A 20,539-nucleotide genomic window follows, 5' to 3' on the forward strand; every position below is an offset into this window, starting at 1 on the left:
CAAACAACATAATCCCAAGGAAATACCATACAGGTATTCACAAGTTACAATCAAATCTAATTTACTATTACATGTAGCATGTGAGTCAATCAATGGATATTTATTAAGTGCTTACTAAATACCACCAGAAGTATTGATATGGTCACTTTCTTTTTTTTTTGTAGTGAGGTAATTGGGGTTGTAGTGAGGTAATTGCCCAGAGTCACACAGCTAGTAAGTGTTTTGTGTCTGAGGCCATATTTGAACTCAGGTACTCCTGATTTCAGGGCTGGTGCTCTATCCACTGTGCCACCTAGCTGCCCCAAGATATGGTCACTTCTACCTTAAGCCTGCTGAATTATTATGACTTGACCAATTCTTCTTGGTTTTCATGATAAGATAAGGAAATTGGAAAATATTGAACTTTGTAAGAATCTTTGTAATAGGAAGCAGATAATTCATTCAAGTTTCTTTTAGAAATGTCAGTATAACAGGAATGCTAATACCAAATTAGAACAAAACATAAAGATACAAAAAAAATGCAGCATATTCAATGATCTTAAGCTATTCCCTGATAGAGAAACCCATTTTTAAAACAATACTCCCCTAGTGTCTCCCCAAAGTCCTACTCTGATGCCTCATTGTAGCATGGTGGTGACCCTGCATTCATGAATAGAATGCCAGCAGAGAATAAATTCTAGCAGGTTCTATTGTGTTGGAAAAGTTTAGGCCTTAGCAATAGACCAAAACTGTTTTCCAAGGACCAACCTACCTAAGTACAGAGGAACTCACTGCCTGGAGGCCTGCCGCTTGATGAAGAATGAATTAATTAGCCACGACAAACTATGAAATGAAGAAATAAAATGGTCCTCACTCATGTAAAGCCACCTACCGTTTCTATGATAATAGTGACAAAGTGGCAGGAAGGATAGTGGGATCTTAGATTTACAACAGAAAGGGTCAGTAAGTCCAACCCCTCAATTTTGTAGAAGAGGAAATTGAGGCTAGGAAAGAAAAAGTGATGTAACTAATATCAAACAGGCAGAGGTAGAGCCAGGATTCATATCCAAATTCTGAATCTTTGACTTCAGATCTTCCATTTCTCACTGTAAGCCCCAAAGTAACAAAAATAACTGAGCTGCCGCAGGAGGAAATGGCTTCCTTCTTTTTTCAAGTCCTTTGACAAGAAGCTGGATCAACACTTGGTGATATTATAGAAAGAATTCCTGTTCATTATACAGGTTCAATTAGGTGACCTCCGACCCCTTCAAAATGAGATTCTGTAATTTTTACCTTGTCACAGGTTTTAGTATTAGAGAGGAACAGAGAAATTATCTAATCCGTGTCAGGATAATGTATGAATTTTCAGAATTTCGTTCTTGAAAAGTCTTCATCCCTTATGAGCCCATTTCCCCTTAAGAGTCTTAGGTCAAGAGATCATACCAGTCAGTTACCACAGTCAGGAATGGCAGGCAGACAGTTGATCTGTGGGGCAGAAAGGCCAGAGTTCTAAAGAGGGAACCACCCTGTCCCTCCATTTAAAGCAAATCATGTAAAAGTAGGGACAGCCAGGATCTCTGTGGTATCATTTTGTTATTTTAGGCTTGACCTAGTACAACTGCAGAGGAGGAAGTGGCCAGGATGTATATAGTTCCTTCCATTTACTTTATTCTTGTAAATATTCCATTCTTCTTGTGGACCTCCTATATTCATATATATTACAAGATAATTAAAATATCACTAATACAGAGAAGCATGACAGAATGTACTAGTTTATTCTTTTCAAGACCTGTTATTTCATTGGTATATATGAAACTCCCTCTACTAATGCTGACCTCTACCTCCTCTGAAGATTCTAATATGAAAAAGTTATCTGGGGCAGTGATATCAAAATCAAATAGAAAGAAGTAAAGAGGGTCAATAATCATACACAAGGATCCCTGCAAGCTACACACCAGCTTAGAAAACCACATGCAGTATTATGTTTTGCATGACTTCACATGTAACTGCTTGTCTTCTCAAGGCAGGAGGAAGGGAGAGAATTTAGAACTCAAAAAATGTTTAAATGAATGTTAAAAATGTTTTACATATAATTGTGAAATATTTAATGAAGGAAATAACGCTTTAAAAAAGAAAACCATATATTAACAATATGTATGTTGATTGTATTTTTATTTATTTCATTGAATATTTCCCAATTATGTTTTTATCTGGTTCAGGCTGCACTCTGATGTGTTGGGGCCAGTGTCTGACACTCTGGTCTGAGGAATACTTAAGGATTAAGAGACTTGCCCATATTTTAAAAAGGAATAGCAAATTGTACATAATAGATTTGCAGTTTCATGTGCAATCACCTTTTATTATTATTATTATTATACCTTTTATGGGAATGCTCATTTTATTCCATAAATTAGAAATAAAATACTTAAAAAATTTAAAAAGAGAGAGGCTTGCCCAGGACCAGATAGCCAGTTTGTGTCAGAGGAGTATCCAAAACATAGATGTTCCTGACTGTGAGTGTAGTTCTCTAATCACTACACTATAGTCTCTCTATACGGTCTCTTATACTGCTAAAAAGTTATGTGAGCCAAATAGGTGCAGACTGTTGTGTCCAGGAAGACCCTATGGATGATTAACAGCAGTTTAATCAGCAGAGCTAAAACGAAAGCTTCCAGGGCCTAAAAAGAAAGGCACATAGAGAGCTAAGGCAGACAGTGAGCAGAGAACTCAATATAAATTAAGAGCACCCGGATTCTCTGCTGGGTAAACCAGGACTGGACTGATAGTGTGTCTCGGGCTAGGCTCTGTTTCCCTGGGGATCTGCAAAGCTTTGTTATCAGCATGACAAGCTGTTCGTTGGTGGTTGGGTTAGCAAGTGGTCGGAGAATAAATGAGGCGGGGCAGGCGGTTTGCTAGCGTGCCAGTGTCTGGGAGGGTGCGAGAACATCCCATTTGGTGTGCTTTAGGTCCTGGGTGTGGAATTCATTAGAGAACTGCTACTCCAGCTGCCAGAGGCTGTCAGGGCGCTCGGGGCGCAGACCCCAGCAGCGGCCCTAACAGCAGCTGCTGACAGCACAGATCATGGAGCGCCAGAGCGTGTGCGCTACGTTGTACCTGCTGGCGCTGCTCTTCAGCGCATCGGAGCATGGCACAGGTAACTGGGTGAAAGATGGGGTGGGCACTGCCGTATCGCAGGCATACTATTGGCACGACCTCTTCCCTATTCCCAATCCCTACCCCAGCCGCAGCCTCGCCAGGGAGAAGTGGAAACTTTGAAGCACCTGCTCTGCCAGAAAGAGAAAGCTCGCAATCCAAGGAAAATTTCGGGCGAAGCCAGAAAGCATACGAGAAACAGATTTGGCCAGGTGTCCGGGGGACGGTTAAGACATTAACTTGGTTACCAGCTTTGTAGGAGTCGGAGGAGGGGCGTCTGTTGGGAAGGATGAATTGTGAGGGTAAAGCGCAGAAGGGGATTATAGATATAGAGCTGGAAAAGACCTTAGAGACCAGGTAGTGGAACTACATTTTCAGACGAACTGAGACTCATGGAGATTAAGTGACTTGCCCAAGGTTACACAGAGAGTAAGTATCAGAGGCAGAACTTGAACTCATGTCGTCCGACTCCACAGTCAGTGCTTTTTCCAATAGACTTCAAGTTCAAGACAGAAATGGTTTATGTTAAGTTTTTTATTATTTCATTTTAGTAATTGATTTATTTAAATTTTCCCCTAGTGTTTCACCAGGGAAGAGAGCAAACAGGATTGTAGGTTTGGGCAGGAATATTTTACCCTTCACACTTGTAAAGCCCCTTAAGCTCCAATAAAGGTAAACCAGCAAAAGCACTGGAGAGCAATGAGGTGAGGTATGTGCCAGCAGGGCAGATTGCCTAGTGTCCTCAGACTGTTACCAGGGAGAGGTCTGGGAAGAGACTGATGAGATAAGAAATTGGAGTGAAGCGCAGGGCCAGATAACTGTAAAAGAATGAACTTGAGACACATTATGGGGCTAGATAAGATATAGTAACAAGTACTAGGTTTCCTATCTTTGACTGTACATTGTCTGGAGATACAAATATATTTTAAACAGCAAGGAGGTATGTGTTTAATCTTAAACCACTTAATTACTATTCCTTTATTCTTTTCTTATGTCCCATTTTCCAACCATTTTACATTTTTATTGCATTTTCTTTCAGCCTTTTGCAAAATTATCCCTCTCTCTAAACTATGAATTTGGCATAGTAGTATAATAAGGACATAGTACTGGTGACATTTTCACCTGATTCTCACATATTATCTTCCCATTTGTAACTGAAAAAAATGCTATGCTTACTTTCCTGATGTCTGCTTAAAAAAAAAAGTGACAAGTTTCTTCTAGATTTCTAATTTCTTTTGATTCCTGTGGCAATGTCCAATGATGTTTTTCAGATTTGATTCCTAGCACACACAAGTAAAATTTAGTATGGTGGATATACATCCTTATAGTCAGGAAGACCTGTATTCACATCCTACTTCTGAAACACACTGTTCACGTGATACTATACAAGTCACTTAAACTCTCAATGCCCCTGGCAACACTAGAAGTTCCTGGTGCAGGTGATGGCATATACTGGTAGAAGTTATTCTTCCTGTACCAATGAAATTTGAGATCTAACACCAAAAAATTTTTTAAATTAAATTAAAGTATTTTCTTCTCCTGTGAATACCTCAGTTAAAATTTCTAATTAGAAAAGGTTTCACAGAGACTAGACTATTATTAATTTTTGTGAAGCTCTGATTTTAAATATATGTGTGTGTATATTATGTATGTATGTATGTATGTATGTATGTAATTTTGAACCTGTTCATGTCTTTTTTCTGCCATGACCAAACACTTTACAGATGTTTGTCCAGATTTATCTTCATTATGCTGTAAATTAGGGCAAAGTTGTTCTCTAACTCTACCCTGAAATCTCATAATTACTTTTTCCACTTTCACCCCAATACATGCTTATCCTTAAATTTTTCACATTTTTATGTTATGTTACAAGGTTGTAAGACACTTTGTCTAACAGTGTCATATGTAATTAAATATAATTTAATAATTGCTTTTTGAAAATTAATAATAATAAAGAATTGTGTCCACTAGAATGTGAGAGCAGGGATTGTTTTGTTTGTATCTTTATATCCCTCAGTGTCTAGCACAGTGCCTGGCACTCAGAAAACAAAATAAATGCTTGCTTACTTCTCTATCCCCCATTGTAATTATTAATAGTGATTTGAACATAGTGTTAACTGGATGAGTAACTAATTCTGAGCCAAAAATTATGTGTTTTTCCATTATCATTTTTTATTAAGTCAAAATAAATGTGTTTCAGATATGCAGTAAATATATACATATGTTTTCAGAAGACAGAAGGGGACATATATGATAAATGTTATGAAAGTAGAATCAACTTGACAACTGACTGAATATGGTGAGAGTAGAGGACAAAACCTAAGTTGAGAGACTGGGAGGATGGTAGTGTCCTCAACAGTAATAGGGAAGTTAGAAAGAGGGGAGAATTTTCAGGGAAATAATGAATTTGGTTTTAGATATGTGGTGTTCGTAACTGGAAATAACATTTAGGTGCCTTTTCTGCCAGTTCTATAATTTCAGGGATTCTTTCTTTTACGTGGCTATGCTAGAAAACATAAGTATCAGACTTTCTGATTAATGATAGGAATTTTGTACTTTATGCTTTTACATTCTTATCATTTGACTACCTTTCAGATGGCTATAAGACTATTTCTAAAGTCACAGAAATATTACCTAAATATGGCAGCATAAATGGAGCAACACGACTAACTATCAAAGGAGAAGGTATGCTTCCTTTTTGTCAGTTTCCAATTTTAAGATAGGATATGTGTGAATGTATCCCTTAAACATTGTTATTGCCATGAATGCAAATGAACATATAAATATGCATATATCCACGTGGATATATATGCATATGTATTCATTTATATGAAATGTATTTCTATATATTTAAAGCATGTAAGATTTATCCAGTGTATTACTTTTTATCTTATTAAGAATGTAAAATCCTTGAGGGCTGGGAGTATTCGTATCTCTAGTACCTATTCTAGTGTGTGGCCCTTGGTAGGCATTTAATTAATGCTTCTTGATTAATTGATTGATTGACTGTTCTCTCTACCTGGCCAGCAAAGTAAAATTCCATTCCTTAACCTCCTGATCAACAACATTCCAAGAATTCCTGGGAACCTGCCCAACTGAGTTCTTGTTTTTAATTACTTGCTTGGATCTAAGGCCTGGATAAGTAAAGAGTTCATACTTGTCACTTCATTTATTGAGATTTTTTTGATGCCAAATAAAAGGACTAGGATTTCTTCTTTTGGAGGGGGGGTATTGAAAGAAAAGAAGACAAAAGAAAATTCCTCAACTGCTCACCCTGTCTCTTTCATATCACCTTGATTATCTAACCTATTAAATACCATTTTTTACTTAAGAACAAAGTCTTCTTTTTTGCCCTTTTTTTTTTGTGTCCCTCATATTGTCTGCCACAATTCAAGCACATATTAGGCTTCTAGTAAAAATTTGTTGAATGAATGAATGAATGAATGAATGGTTCCTAGAAGCAGGTAGAAATGTGCTTTCCTTTCCTAACCTTCCCTCCTCATTCTTTCAATTCTGTATTCTCTGAAAGCTAAAAATTAGTATTGTTCTGACCTGTAAACATGTTTTAGGTGGTGGAAAAGAAAAATTTAAAATTCAATGAAATATCCTACTTTGTCTTTCTTTAGAACTAATGTACAATTTTGAGAAGCATGGTAAGTTGTATTTGCACTTGGAAGACATTGTTAGTTATTTACACACACCACATATCTAAAACCAAATTCATTATCTTTCCCTGAAAATTTTCCCATTTCTGACTTCTCTATTACTGTTGAGGACACTACCATCCTCCCAGTCTCTCAACTTAGGTTTTATCCTTTACTCTCCCCATATTTAGTCAGTTGCCAAGTTGATTCTACTTTCATAACATTTCTCATATATGTCTCCTTCTCTCTTCTGAAAATGCCATCACTATTATAGGCTCTCATCACTTCAGACTTGTACTATTGGAATAGCCTTTGATTGTTCTCTCTGCCTTTTCTTCTCCACTCCAGTCCTCTATTCAGCTTTCATAAATAATCTTCTTAAATAACTAGACTGACCCATCCTCCTATTCAATAAACTCCAGTGGCTCCTTTTTACCTCCAGTATTAAATATAAAATGCTCCATATTAAAGGTCTTCATAACCTAACTCATTCCCACCTTATGGAGTCTTCTTGCATCTCACTCCTCTCCACATATTAAATAAGCCAGTGAAACTGGCCTCCTTGCTCTTCTTCAAACAAGACATTCCATCTCCCAACTCAGTATTTTTTATACTGGCAGTCCTCCATCCCTAGAATTCTCTCCCTCCTCCTCACTGGCATCTTTCAGAACCCAGATAAATCACATTTCACAAGAAGCCTTTCTAGATTCCTCCTTAATGTAGTGCCTACATTACATTGTTTATCTCCGATATGTCCTGTATGAATCTTATTTGTATACAGTTATTTGCATGTTGTCTCCACCATTATACTGTGAGCTCCTTGAGGGCAGGGATTTAATTTTTTTTTCTTTCTTTGTATCCTTACAAAGACAGAGACAAAAAGAGAATGATGAAGTGAGGCTAGGAACTCTTTTTTTCTTTCTTTCTTTTTATCCCCAACACTTAACACAGTGCCTGGAACATAGTAGCCACTTAATAAATTCTTATTAACTTGACTCGACAACAAGCATACTTCAATGGATTTGCAGACTCACAGGTGTAGGTGATCATCCCCCAAAGCAAATGACAACCCGTCTATGACTTTTTAACTGTGTAATTTTGGACCACGGATGATTTCCATAAATCCTCCACAGAGGACCTTCCTCAATTCCAGAGGCCTAACTCCAGTGTTTAATATTTCATGAATATAAATGTAATACAGTCTGTCCACGCCTCACTCTCATCAAGAAATAAATGTAAACCAGGTTCAAATGATTTGCAATAGGGTAAGTTAATGATTCTGCAAAGGTCTGAAGCAGTATGGGAGAATATTTCTAGGTTTTTTACTCCAATTCTTGTTCAGTTTTCCCTCCCCCGTTCCTTGACCATTGTATAGTATTCCTTTACTTTTATTTGGAGTTGTAACCAGGGCAAGCCATATTTGTTAAAAGTCCATCTGCTTTTTAATTCTTTTGGAAATTATTTTAGCTACTCCAAAGGTTTGCTTTTCTCCTCAAACCTTAAAGATCTTCCTCTCCCCTACTTTCATCTCATGACCTCATCTTTTACCTTACTGAGAAAAATGAGGTCATTCAACTTGAGCTCCCTCTTCTTTCTTTCATCTCAAAAGACCTTGACAATACCCCGTACTATTTCTTTCCTCCTCCCAGTGTCAGACAATGAGGTAGCTCTTCTCACCAAAGCAAATTCCTCTTTTTGTGACCTTTTTGTGTCCTGCCATCTTCTCTAACAACAACAATAACTACAATATGCATTTATTAAGTGACTACTTTATACCCAGAAGTGTGCTAAGCACCAGGGATAAAAAGAAAACAAAAAATAGCCAGTCCTTTCACTTCAACCATTCTCTCTAGCTTTATCTCTGTTTCTCTTTGTCTCTATTCCTATCACTCTCTGTCTTTCTGTCTCTGTCTCTATCTATACTTCCAGTTCTGTTTCTGTGTATCTGTGTCTGTCTGTCTCTCTATGTTGTATGTCTCTGGCTCTTTGTCTGTTTTCAGTCACTGTTTCTGTCTCTATCTCTGTCTGTCTCTTTCTTTCTTATTTGCTGGTTTTTACCCTACTGTCTTCAAACTGCTCAAGTCTTGCTCATCCTTAAAAAAAAATAAAACAAAACAAAAACATTAAACTCCACTATTCCCTCCAATTGTTGTCCTATATCTCTCCCTTTCTCAGCTAAACCCCAGAAAAAGGAATCTAAAATGGCTGTCTCTGCTTTTTCTCCTCTCCTTATTCCTTTTCGGTCTGGCTTTGGACCTCATTACTAAAGTAAATTGTTCTCTCCAAAGTTACTAATGATCTCTTAACTGCTAAATGTGACATAATTTTTCCAGAATTTTGGAGTGCTTTTTTTTTTTTTGGTTAGGCAATGGGGTTAAGTGACTTGCCCAGGGTCACACAGCTAGTAAGTGTTATGGGTCTGAGGCCAGATTTGAACTCAGGTCCTCCTGAATCCAGGGCCGTGCTGTATCCACTGCACCACCTAGCTGCCCCTGGAGTGCTTCTTGATACTGAATCTGACACAGTTGACCACCCTTCTCCATCTGGATGCTTTCTCCTGCTTTTAGAGGTATCCAGGTGGCATAGTGGATGGAACACTGCACTTAGAGTCAAGAATACCAAAGTTCAAATCTGGCCTCACATGCTCCTTAGCTGTGTGATCCTGGGCAAGTCATTTAACCTCTGTTTTCTCAACTCTGAAATGGGAATAATAATGGTACCTACTTCCCAAGGTTGTTGTGAGGATCAAATGATATAATATTTGTAGAACACTTTACAAACCTTAAAAGTCAAAATAAATGTCAGCTAATTTTCTCATGGCTCTCTTCCTACCTGTCTTGTAGCTCCTTTTGTGTGTCCTTTGAGGCTCATCAGCCATAACCTGACCCCTAACTGTAAGCATTCCCTCAATCTATGTCCTAATCCCCTTAGTACTTCCCTTTAGAAATACCATGTCATTGGACATTTCAGACTGGATGTCTAATGGGCATCTCAAATTCAATGTATCCAAAACGGAACATTATTCCTCCTCTCTCCCCTCAAAACTATTCTTCTTCCAAACTCTCCTGTTTCTGTCAAAAGCATCATCTTTCTATTTTCTCTGATTTTAGATATCTACAACTCCTTACTCTCCCTCACTCCAAATATCCAGTCATCTGTCAAACCTTGTCATTTCTATTTCCATGTCTCTCATATCTGACTGCTTCTCTTGATTCATACAGCTCTGACCACAGTTCAGGCCTTCATCACCTCTTACCTAGATTATTACCGTGAACCTCTATTTGATATCCCTGCCTCAGTTCTCTCCGCTTCAGTCCACCTTTTACACTGCTACCATAGTAATTTTCCTTAAGCACCGTGATAAGACTATGTCGTTCTCCTCAATCAATTTCTTAGCTGTCTGTTGCCTCTAGGACAGAACATAAACTCCTCTGTTTAGCATTTAAATCCCTTCACAAATCTGGCCCCAATCTATCTTTCCAGCCTTGTTATTATTTCCCCCTCCCACACTCTGAGATCCAGATAAACTGGCTTTCTCTTTGTTCTTCACATGTGACACTCCATTTCCCATCTCCAATGGGACTTGTTATTTCCAAAATCTGGAATACATTCCCTCCTCCCCTCATACCTCGAATAATACCTCTCTTCCCTTAAGATGCATTGTTATCTTTGTGATGCCTTTCCTACCCTTTGAAACTCTTATATTTAACAGTTATACTTGTTCCTATATAGTAACTTTATTCCAAATATATTTATATATGTTTACATATGTTCATATGGGTATATGTACATATATATAAATAAACAAACAAATAAATAAATAAATATATATATATATATATATTCCCCTTATCTTTTCTGTTAGAATTTAAGTTCCTTGAGTGTCAGAATTGTTTCAGTCTTTGTTTTTGTATCTCAAGTACCTAGCAAATTCCTGGAACAGTAAATACTTAATTAATGCTTTTCGATTGATGGCAAATTGCCAATTAAGATAGTGAACCTAATGTTTAATAGTAATTTGTCATTTAAAAAAGTATTAAATATTATGGAGCTAATACCCTGGCAAAAATTACTCAACTGTTCCTTGTCTCTAAATGCCAAACTAACTCTGGCCTAGACTCAGTAAATAGTCTGGGAACAAGATAGTCATCATATCTAGTCTGACCTGTTCTGCTCTTAGGAAAATACTTTTTAACTATCTATTGTGTATGCCTCTGTCATCTTTGCTCTCACTGACATTTTCCCATGATAAAAGCATGGGGAAGAAACATCAATCATACTAATATCAAGAGGCTATGGTTTTCAGTACCTGGTACCCAAAGCACCTTATATCTCAGAAGTCTCAAAATAAAACTTCGGCTGTTTCTTGCTCCTGGAGATCAATATACCTCTTCCTCTAGTCCTGGATTTTTGAGCTTGGTCCTTAGTGACTTCACATTTAATTCCACTTTTAGAATTTTACATCTTAATTTAAATTATTCACGGAAGAGTGTACCCTTCTATATCTCAATAAACTCTTTGAGATAAGCTGTGTGAATAAAAACAAAATTGCTTGAATAGTTGTTTTCATCATCATTATTATTATTAATAACAACAGTAACAATAGTTAGTGTGTATATAATGCTTACTATGTGCCAGGAATTGTGTTAAAGGCTTTATCATTATCACATCATTTAATCTTCACAGCAATTCTGGGAGATAGATATTATTATCCTCATTTTACAATTAAGGAAACTGAGGCAAATAGAGGTTAAATGACATGCCTGTTGTCACATATCTAGTAAATGTCTGAGGCTAGATTTGAACTCTGGTCTTCCTGACCCAGGCCCAGGCTCTATCCAGTGCTACATCATATTAAGTTAAATTAGTAACTAAAATCAGAAGACATTTAAACACCTTATTGACTGTGATGCAGTCTTTACCTAATGGTCTTTCTTCATTTTTCTATATAATAAAGTCAAGTTAGTCTTTTACTTTATAAAAAGCTTCCAGCTATTGTTATTATGACAAAGTCCAAAGCCAATAGTTATTTCCTATGGAACTTAGAGTTTTTATTTCTTATTTTTGGAATAATTCCATTCATTGAAGGTTAGATTCCATGTTACTATGCCATTGGTGAGATGTGCACCCACATAGAAAAAATAAATGAAAAAGTGTTCCCTTAGTAGCAGCACAAGTAAAAGTTTCCATGCCCCAGTGAATTACCAGAAATCTTTTTACTTTTTTCAAATCCATTGTGAATGCTGAAGATAAGCAAAAACTGGCAAAATGACAGCATTAGTCTGTATAAGGCTTTTTAAAAACTGTTTTATTATGTAGTCAAATAATTTCACTGTAGAGATATCTCAGGTTCAAAACTATCAGCTGAAACCAAATATTAATGACTCAAACAAACATTTACTTTTAAGCATGTCAGATTTGAACAAAAGACAAATATAGCACACAAACTTTTCTTTAGTAGGTCAAATTATTCCTCTCTTCAGGATACGGAGAAATTTAAATTTTCTGGACTTTGTTTCTCTTCTCTCACTCTGTATTTTAAGCTTTTCTCCCATATTCGCAGAGACCAGGGTCACCTGGGAGATGTATTGACTTATAAAATGAAAAGAAAATAGTCAAGGAACATGGACGATCAAGTCCTGAGTTGTCAGATTTTTATACTTGAATAGACATCAATGTCTTATTGTAGGAATTTTGCAGTAAACAAATAATTTCAATTCTATTCAATAAGCATTGATTAAGTACCTCTCATATTTATTCTGCCTAAGTTCTGATGGATGGTGCAGTAGGCTATAATGGAAACAGCAGTTAATTTAGAGCCAGGACCAATCAGGTTAAAATTCCTATCTCCAACACTTAGTATAGTGCCTTGGAAAAAAATCCTGACTGGAGTAAGAATACTTGGGTTCAAATCCTCCCTTTGATACTTACTACTTGGGTGTCCTTGGGCACATCACTTAACCTCCATGAGTCTTGGTTTCCTTATCTGGAAGACGAGAAGCTAGAACTAGAGGACCTCTGAGGTCCCTTCTGTCCTCGATCTATCATTAACTTAGCCTGTGTGATCTTAGCATAAAAGTCCACAACCTCAGTTTATTCATGTAGTAAGCAAGGAAAATGATATTTGTGCTAATTACTTCACAAGGCTGTTGTGATTAAGCGAGATCATGCAGCTAAAGTCCTATGTAAACATCAATTGTTTTTACCTTAGCCGCAATGTGAATACAACAAGCATTAACTAAGTGTCTACTATGTGCTAGGTACTCTGCTAGGCACTGGGGATAGAAAGACAGAAACAGAATAGTCCCTGCCCTCAAGGAATTTATGTTCTACTAGTGGAGACTGTGGTGCTTATGGAGCCATCAGACTGACTTTATTCAGATTTTCCAGAATCTGGAGTCAGGGGCATCATGAACATTAGGAATGGACTGATGATTTAGTGAAATGGGATGTTTATGAATCCTTGGGCAGCTGGATGAGATGAGTGTGTATAGATAGGAAAAATCACGTATGCAAAATGTTGGACAACTTCAACTAAGCATTATCGAAATTTCCAATACTTTATTCAAATATTTTGAAAGCTACTGTTTATAGAAATCATATTTAATATATGTGATAAAAAGAGAACAGAACTTAGAGTCAAAAGACCCATATCTTAGACCCAAGTCCTAGATACTCTACTTGCTTTATGAACTTGGTTTATGAACTTTATGAACTTAAGTTTCAGTTTCCTGTATGTAAAATGAGAATAACTATTTGCATAAAATGCAATGCAAGATGATGAAAATTAAATGAGAGAGTATATGTAAAGTGCTCATTAACTGCAAAGAACTATATAAATGCGCACTGTTATTATCGGTCTGTGTTATATTTCCCTGTCATAATAATCCAAACAGTAATAAGGATAAATAATAATATGATAATAATAGTAATAACATGAATGGACAGAATTTAAGCTACATCACTGGCTTTTTTATTTTTTTCTCTCAATTCATTAATATTGAATCTGGAGTATGTGGGGGGAAATGCAGTGTGGCATAAGGGACCGGACCTCTGAGAAAGAGAATCCTGAGTTCAAGTCCTGCCTTTAACATATACTATCTGAGTGACCCTGGGCAATATATTCACTTACCCTTTCAGTGCCTCAGGCAACTCTTTCTGAAGAAATGCTTCTGATTTGCATTGTTAGAGAGAGTTTCCTCACCCAGTGTTCCCTACTTCTGTGAAGTCACAGTTCATGTTAAAAAAAATGTTGTTTTAAAACTAAAAAATGTTATGTTGTGGAACAATATTATAAAGATACCTCATTTCCCCCTGAAAACCTGCTGTACATCTTCCTGACTTTCTGATCTTCATTAGTGATACAAGCCACAGCAGTAAACAAAGTGGAATGGTTGACCTTTGGAGACTGGAAGGCAGCTGCGAACAGGCCTGAGTAGTATACCAGCTTCTCTTCCCAGATAGGGCTTAAAAGCAGAGAAGAAGGCCTACCTGATGGAGTTTTTGAAAGCTCTCCAAGCCAGATTATTGTTAGAGTCTGATGTCCTTTGAGAAGGCAGAATCACATCATGATAGAGCTCTAACAAAGTCTTCATTCTGTTTCAGCTCCATATCACCTCTTCCCTGACCCACTACAATAGCCTTTTAATTGTTCCTTGCTTTCAAGGTCTCCCTCTTCAAACCTTTCTCCTTAATGGATTTCAAAAAAACTAATTCTGCTGTTTGTTCACATATGCATGATGATCTCAAAGGAAATATTCAGGCTTTAATGAGTCGTGATATAGTAGAAAGAGCTTTGGACATGGAGTCAGAAAGACTTGAATTCAAATACAGGCTAGGAAACTTATTAGCTGTGTGACTATGGGCAAGTCACTTAACCTCTGTTTGCCTTAGTTTACTCATCTGTAAAATGAGGATAATAATAGTACCTACCTCTAGGGTTGTGAGGATCAAATAAAAACAATATTTTTGAAGCATGCTATAAATGATAGCTATTATTATTACCAAATTCTACCCTTATTTTCATAAGACTAAATAGACTTTGCTTGATACCTTCATGGGAGTGGGTAAAATCTGAGAGGGTACCTGTTGGAGGCTTCATCACAGCCACATTCTTATTCGAATTTGTATCCTGAAAGTTTTTGCTCTTACTCCCCTTTACTTTGATACCCCCCTCTATTTATTCTATCATTTTTTCCCTAAAAAACTGGGACAATTAACTCTTTTGTACCATTTAGTTTCACTTATGATTGCTTGAAATAGACCTCTGGAAAAGCAGGCTTTGATAAAACCCATTGGGATTCTAATGGAGCTACTTGACTATGCCTTAAACCCAAGTCACTCTGGCTCTCACTGATTGGCCAATATTAGGTTCCAGCCCAAGCCTTATTTGGCCATTGTTTGGGGTTTTGATGGCTCAGAGTGAGTGTAAATAGCAATAGTTTCTGTTCTGGCCAGAAACCCTGAGGATCTTTCCTTCCCAGGTTGATTTTTTTTTTTGAGTAGGCAAACTAGGGCATCTTTTACCCCATTTCTTACCTAGCCTTAAATCACTGAATCACCTAATGAGTGTTGCCTCAGACAACCAAAGCCAAGTTCTTTCCACTGCCTCTGGGCCATCTCCAGTTGTCCTGAACCATGTCTTGCTGCTAGACTTAGAGGACTCTGGAGGAGAGAGTGAGACTGATGACTTTGCCTAGCCCTGCCTCACTTAAATCCAATTTATGTGCAAGTCAAGACATCACCTTCTTGAAGTCATAGATCCTCTTCAAGAAGGAAGGAGGAACAACAATAATCTATTCCCAGTGATTTAGAACTAATTGTCTAGCAAATTGCTAATGGTCTTCTGCCCTCCAACTCTTCTTGCATTAGTTCTTCTCTAACTCTGCCGTGCCCCTCCCAAATCCTCTTCTTTCACTTTGTGCTATTGATTCCCAGTTGAGGGTAGGGGGGAAGAGCAAGGAGGAGGATTAAAAAAAAGCTACTCCCTACAACTCTTCTTTTACACTCTTTCCATATCCTAACTAAAACTTGAGAGTTCTGTAAAGGTAATGCATTACTTACTACCTTCAGGAATAGTGGCCACTTATGTTGGGGGTAGGGACAGGAGTAGTTGGCATACTCTTTGTTCCATACTACTGCTCTTAAGTCATTTCTCTGTCATCATCACTTAACAACTCCTCTTCTTTTGAAGTGGATGTTGTCCAATTATATTACCCTTGTCTTTTCCTCACCCTTGGGTCATTTTCCCTCTTTTACAGAATGCATAAGCACTTGACTTACAGTATCCCCCACATGCCAACCCCTACCACCATCTGGTGAGTTCAGTATCTTTTTTTTCCCCTTTTTAAAAATTAATTAATTGATTTTGAATCATCAACAACCACTTCTATAAGCTTATAAGTTTTAAATTTTTCTCCCCCCTCACTCTCCAAGACGAGCTCTCAATCTGATATAGGCTGTACATATACATTCCTATTAAACATATTTTCACATTAGTGATGTTGTTAGCAAAAATTAGAACCAATAGGAAGAACCATCAGAAGGAGTAAACAAAACACAGCGAAGAAAAAAAATGGCAAATCGTATGCTTCGATCTGCATTCAAACTCCATAGTTCTATCTTGTTGATAAACCTCTTAATACCCTGACTTCCCAGTTTATGAAACTTCTCAACTCCCAAAATCTCTATCTGTACTCTATTTCAGCCACTCCCAGAGTGTTCACACTTTAGATTTCATGAGCATCCCTAACAGTGCCATCACTAAGATTTCAAACTTTGGAATTCTCCTTTGTGATCACTATATCCATTCTTTCCAACTTCCCACTGCCTCATTCTTTAAAACATATTGATTGATGCATTCCTAAATATATCCTTCTCTCTTCCTTGCCTAGTGAACCATCCCTTGTGACAATTTAAAAAGAAAGAAAAAAATAATTCAGCCAAATCAACATTAACTCTAACAGTATATGCAATATTCCACAACCACAGTTCCCTATTTCTCAATTCTTTCTGAACCTTCTTTTCAGCCTCATTGTGGCCATAAGTCCCTTGGTCACTGCCCTCAGTTCTCCCCATTTCGTCCATGCTATGGTCTCCCTTCCTTCCCTTCACAGTCATGATCCTATAATTAGCCAGTTTAATAAGGAACTGCCATATCCTTTGAATTCTTTTTCCTCTTTTTTCTTTTTGCTATTCCTGCTTTAATTATCTTCAATTTCAGTTGTTTTCACTAACTGAAGCTTTTATTTATTAAGCTCTTATTAAATTATTGCTTTGAGCCAACCCTGGCCATCTCCAGTTGTCCTGATGGATTTCTGCCCACCGGACTTAGATGGCTCTGGAGGAGAAAGTGAGGCTGACTTTGCACAGCCCTCCTTCACTCAGATCAAAGTCAATTGCAAGTCATGTCATCATCTCCCTGATGTCATGGCCCTCTTCGAGAATGAGGGACAAACTACAACTTTGAACCAGTGACTACACTAAGTTCTGAGGATGCAAAGAAAGATAAAAGACTATTTCTGTCCTCAAGGAGCTCACATTCTAATGGATGATACTACAAGAAAATAATACATACAAGATATATGCAGATTAGTTAGAAGGTAATCTCAGAGAGAAGGCACTGGGAACCATGAAGGGATTGGGAAAAGCCTCCTGAAGAAAGTGGGATTTGACCTGAGTCTTAAAGAAAGCAAGGAAAACTAAGAAGCAGCAGCAACATGGAAGAGCATTTCAGGCATAGAACACAGTCCCCAAAGGCCAGCCAAGGGGAGAGGGAACATCACCCACAAGAAGCGATAGGTGGGCTTCTATTAGCTGGATTATGGTGTGGAGAAGAATAAAGTACAAAAGGATTGTCAAGGTAGGAAGGGACCAAGTTATAAAGAGTTTTATATTTGATTCTGGGAGTAATGGGGAGTTTATCGACTAAAGGGGAGAGGGGTAAAATGGTCAGACCTGCACTTTAGGAAAATCACTTTGGCAGCTGGAGGATGGATTGGAGTGCGGAGAGACTTGAGGCAAGGAGACCAACCCATAGAATTTGAAGGCTATTCTATTCTATTGCAATAGAACAAGAGAAAGGTGCTGAGTACCTTTACTAGGGAAGTAGCTTTGTGAGTGCAGAGAAGGGCATGTATATGAGAGATGTTGTGAAGTAGAAATGACAATATTTAGCAATGCGTTGGATTTGAGGAGTGAGTGAGAGTGAGAACTCAAGGATGACGCTGAGCTTGAGAGTCTTGAGTAATTGAGAGGATAGTGGCACCCCTAACAATAATCAGAACATTGCAAAGAAGGAAGAGTTTCAGGGATGGGGATGGGGAATGTGTTCCATTTTGAAAATGTGAAGTTTGAGTTGCCTATGGGATATCTAGTACCATATCCCCAAAAAAGCTGACTATGTGGAACTGCAAAGAAGAGAGCCAGGAACTGGTTACATAGATCTGAGAATCACCTGCATAAATATGACAATTGAACACATAGGGGCTGGTAAAATCACTATCATGTAGAGAGCAAAGAAAAGAGGGCCCAGAGCAGAGCCTTGGAAGATGCCCATAGTTAGTGGGCACGACCTGAATGAAGATCTAGTAAAGGAGATGGAGAAGGAACATTCAGGCATGTGGGAGGAGAACCAGGAGAGAGCAGCATCATGAAAATCTAGTAAGATGATAGCATTTAGGAGGAAAAGATTATCAGCGATCTCAACTGCTACAGAGAGGTCAAGAAAAATAAGGATTGAGAAAAGAGAATTCAATCTAACAGTTAACAGATCATTGGTAACTATGAACAGTGGAGTTTCATTTGAAAGGTAAAGTTGGAAGCCATACTGCAGAGGATTAAAAATAGAGTGAGAAAAAAGGAAGTTATGCTACCTAGGATAGATGGTTTTCTCTAGTAGTTCAACTAAAAAGGACAGAAGAGATGTAGAAACATAACTAAAAGGAATGACTGGAGTAACTGAGAGTTTTTGTTTGTTTTTTAAATGGAAGAGACATTGGTATGTTTATAAGCAACTGAGAAGGATCCATTTAATAGGAGAGAGATTTAAGACTAAAGATGCGTTGTGTATGATAGTGGGGGTAATCTGCTGGAAAAGACAGAAGAAATTGGAGTCAAAGGTGCATGTATAGGAGTTGGCCTTGGAGAGGAGAAACACCACTTCTTCATTAGAGATTGGAGTGAAGGAGGGAATAGGAGAAGATGCTCGAGTGATGTCTGTGACATGAAATGAGGGGGAGATAAGAGGGAGTTCTGGGCAAATGGTTTCATTTTTTTATAAGGTATAAGTATAAGGGTCATTTTAGAGGGGTTACGGTACTGTGATAGCTTGTGGAGAAATGAGAAGTTGCTGTGGAGAGTGGGAAAATGAATTATTTAGGGAGGAGTAGAATTATTTCCTTGGGGGCAGCTAGATGGCTTAGTGGGTAGAGAATTGGGCTTAGATTCAAAAGCACTTGAGTTCAAATCGAGCCTCGGACATTTACTAGCTGTGTGATCCTGGGCAAGCCACTTATCCCCACTTAACTCTGTTTGCCTTGGAGGCAGCTAGGTGGCTCAGGTGACTGAGCACTGGGCCTAGAGTCGGGAAGATCTGAGTTCAAATCCAGCCTTAGATACTTACTAGTTGTGTGACCCTGGACAAGTCACTTAGCCTCTGTTTGCCTTAATACACTGGAGAAGGAAATGGCACATCACTCCAGTAGTATCTGCCAAGAAAACCCCATGGACAATATTGGCATGCTATGGTTCATGGACTCGGATATAACTGAACAACAGAATTATTTTCTTACCAAAATAAAGGCCCAGTTGAGATTAGATAACACATTTGTGGTGGATGTAACCAGCAGCTTTATGATTTTCATCAGCTCCATCCTGCAGCACATAAATAGATGTGGCAGAGACAGATGGTAAGAGTAATGCAGATCTAGGGTTCAGCAAGGTATGATTTTTGATAGTCCAAGGTGGCAAAGGATTTGAGAGTGTCTGAGAGTATAGAGCTGAAGTCATTCACTACAAAGTCCATTCAGAGAATGGAAAAGAGTTCAGAGGTGATGGCCTTGGAAAGAACTATGGAATGAAAGTCACAGTGGAGATGAAGAACAAGGTTAGGAATCATAAGGCAAAGATAAGGTAAAGGAATTTTGGAGTTCATGAACATGGAAGTGGAACACTAATGGATAATGTGTTGTGGTTTATCCTTTGTTCTTGAAGAGGACCATGACGTCAAGAAGATGATGCCATGACTTACAAGTGAATTGGATTACATTGAGGGAGAGCTGTGCAAAATTACCAGCCTCTCTTTCTCCTAGGAGCCATCCGAGGCAAATGGCCAGATAGAGAGCAGGACAACTGGATATGGCTCAGGATGGGGGGGGGGGAACTTGACCTTTTTAACCTAAGGTCTGAGTTCTTACTTTGGCTGAGGCAATGTCCATTCAGTGATTAGGGCTGTTTAAGAAGTAGATAATGACAAGATCAAAGATATGACTATCTCTGTGTATAGAGGAGGTGGAGTGGAGGAGTAGTCAGTTGCTGAGTTGATAATGGTTGAGGGATAATCTGGAAGTAGCAAAGGAGAAAAAAGTATTCCAGTGACTCTCTATCTCTTTTTCTGACACAGTTAGTTGGGAATTACGAGAGAAGGTAGAGATAGTACTAGAAATAGTTTTTAAGAAAGCAGTGTCATCAGAAAGGATCCATGTCTCAGTGCCAGAAGCTAAAAAGAGTGAAAAAGGAAAAAGATTAAGGTGAAATGAAGTTTA

The 20,539-nt window shown here is 38.0% G+C and overlaps 1 protein-coding gene across 1 annotated transcript in view; it reads left to right on the forward strand.

Moving 5' to 3' along the window:
• Positions 1 to 2,723: 2,723 nt before the first annotated feature.
• The window catches only part of PKHD1L1 (PKHD1 like 1), a 202,046-nt gene continuing 184,230 nt past the window's right edge, over positions 2,724 to 20,539 (forward strand). Inside the window, 2 exon segments of the mRNA XM_078153706.1 lie at positions 2,724 to 3,133; positions 5,728 to 5,817. Coding sequence (XP_078009832.1) covers positions 3,061 to 3,133; positions 5,728 to 5,817 — 163 coding nt within the window. The 5' untranslated portion in view covers positions 2,724 to 3,060.

This window comes from Phascolarctos cinereus, unplaced genomic scaffold, assembly GCF_003287225.1.
Source record: "Phascolarctos cinereus isolate Bilbo 61053 unplaced genomic scaffold, phaCin_HiC Scaffold_4;HRSCAF=312, whole genome shotgun sequence".
NCBI lineage: Eukaryota > Metazoa > Chordata > Mammalia > Diprotodontia > Phascolarctidae > Phascolarctos > Phascolarctos cinereus.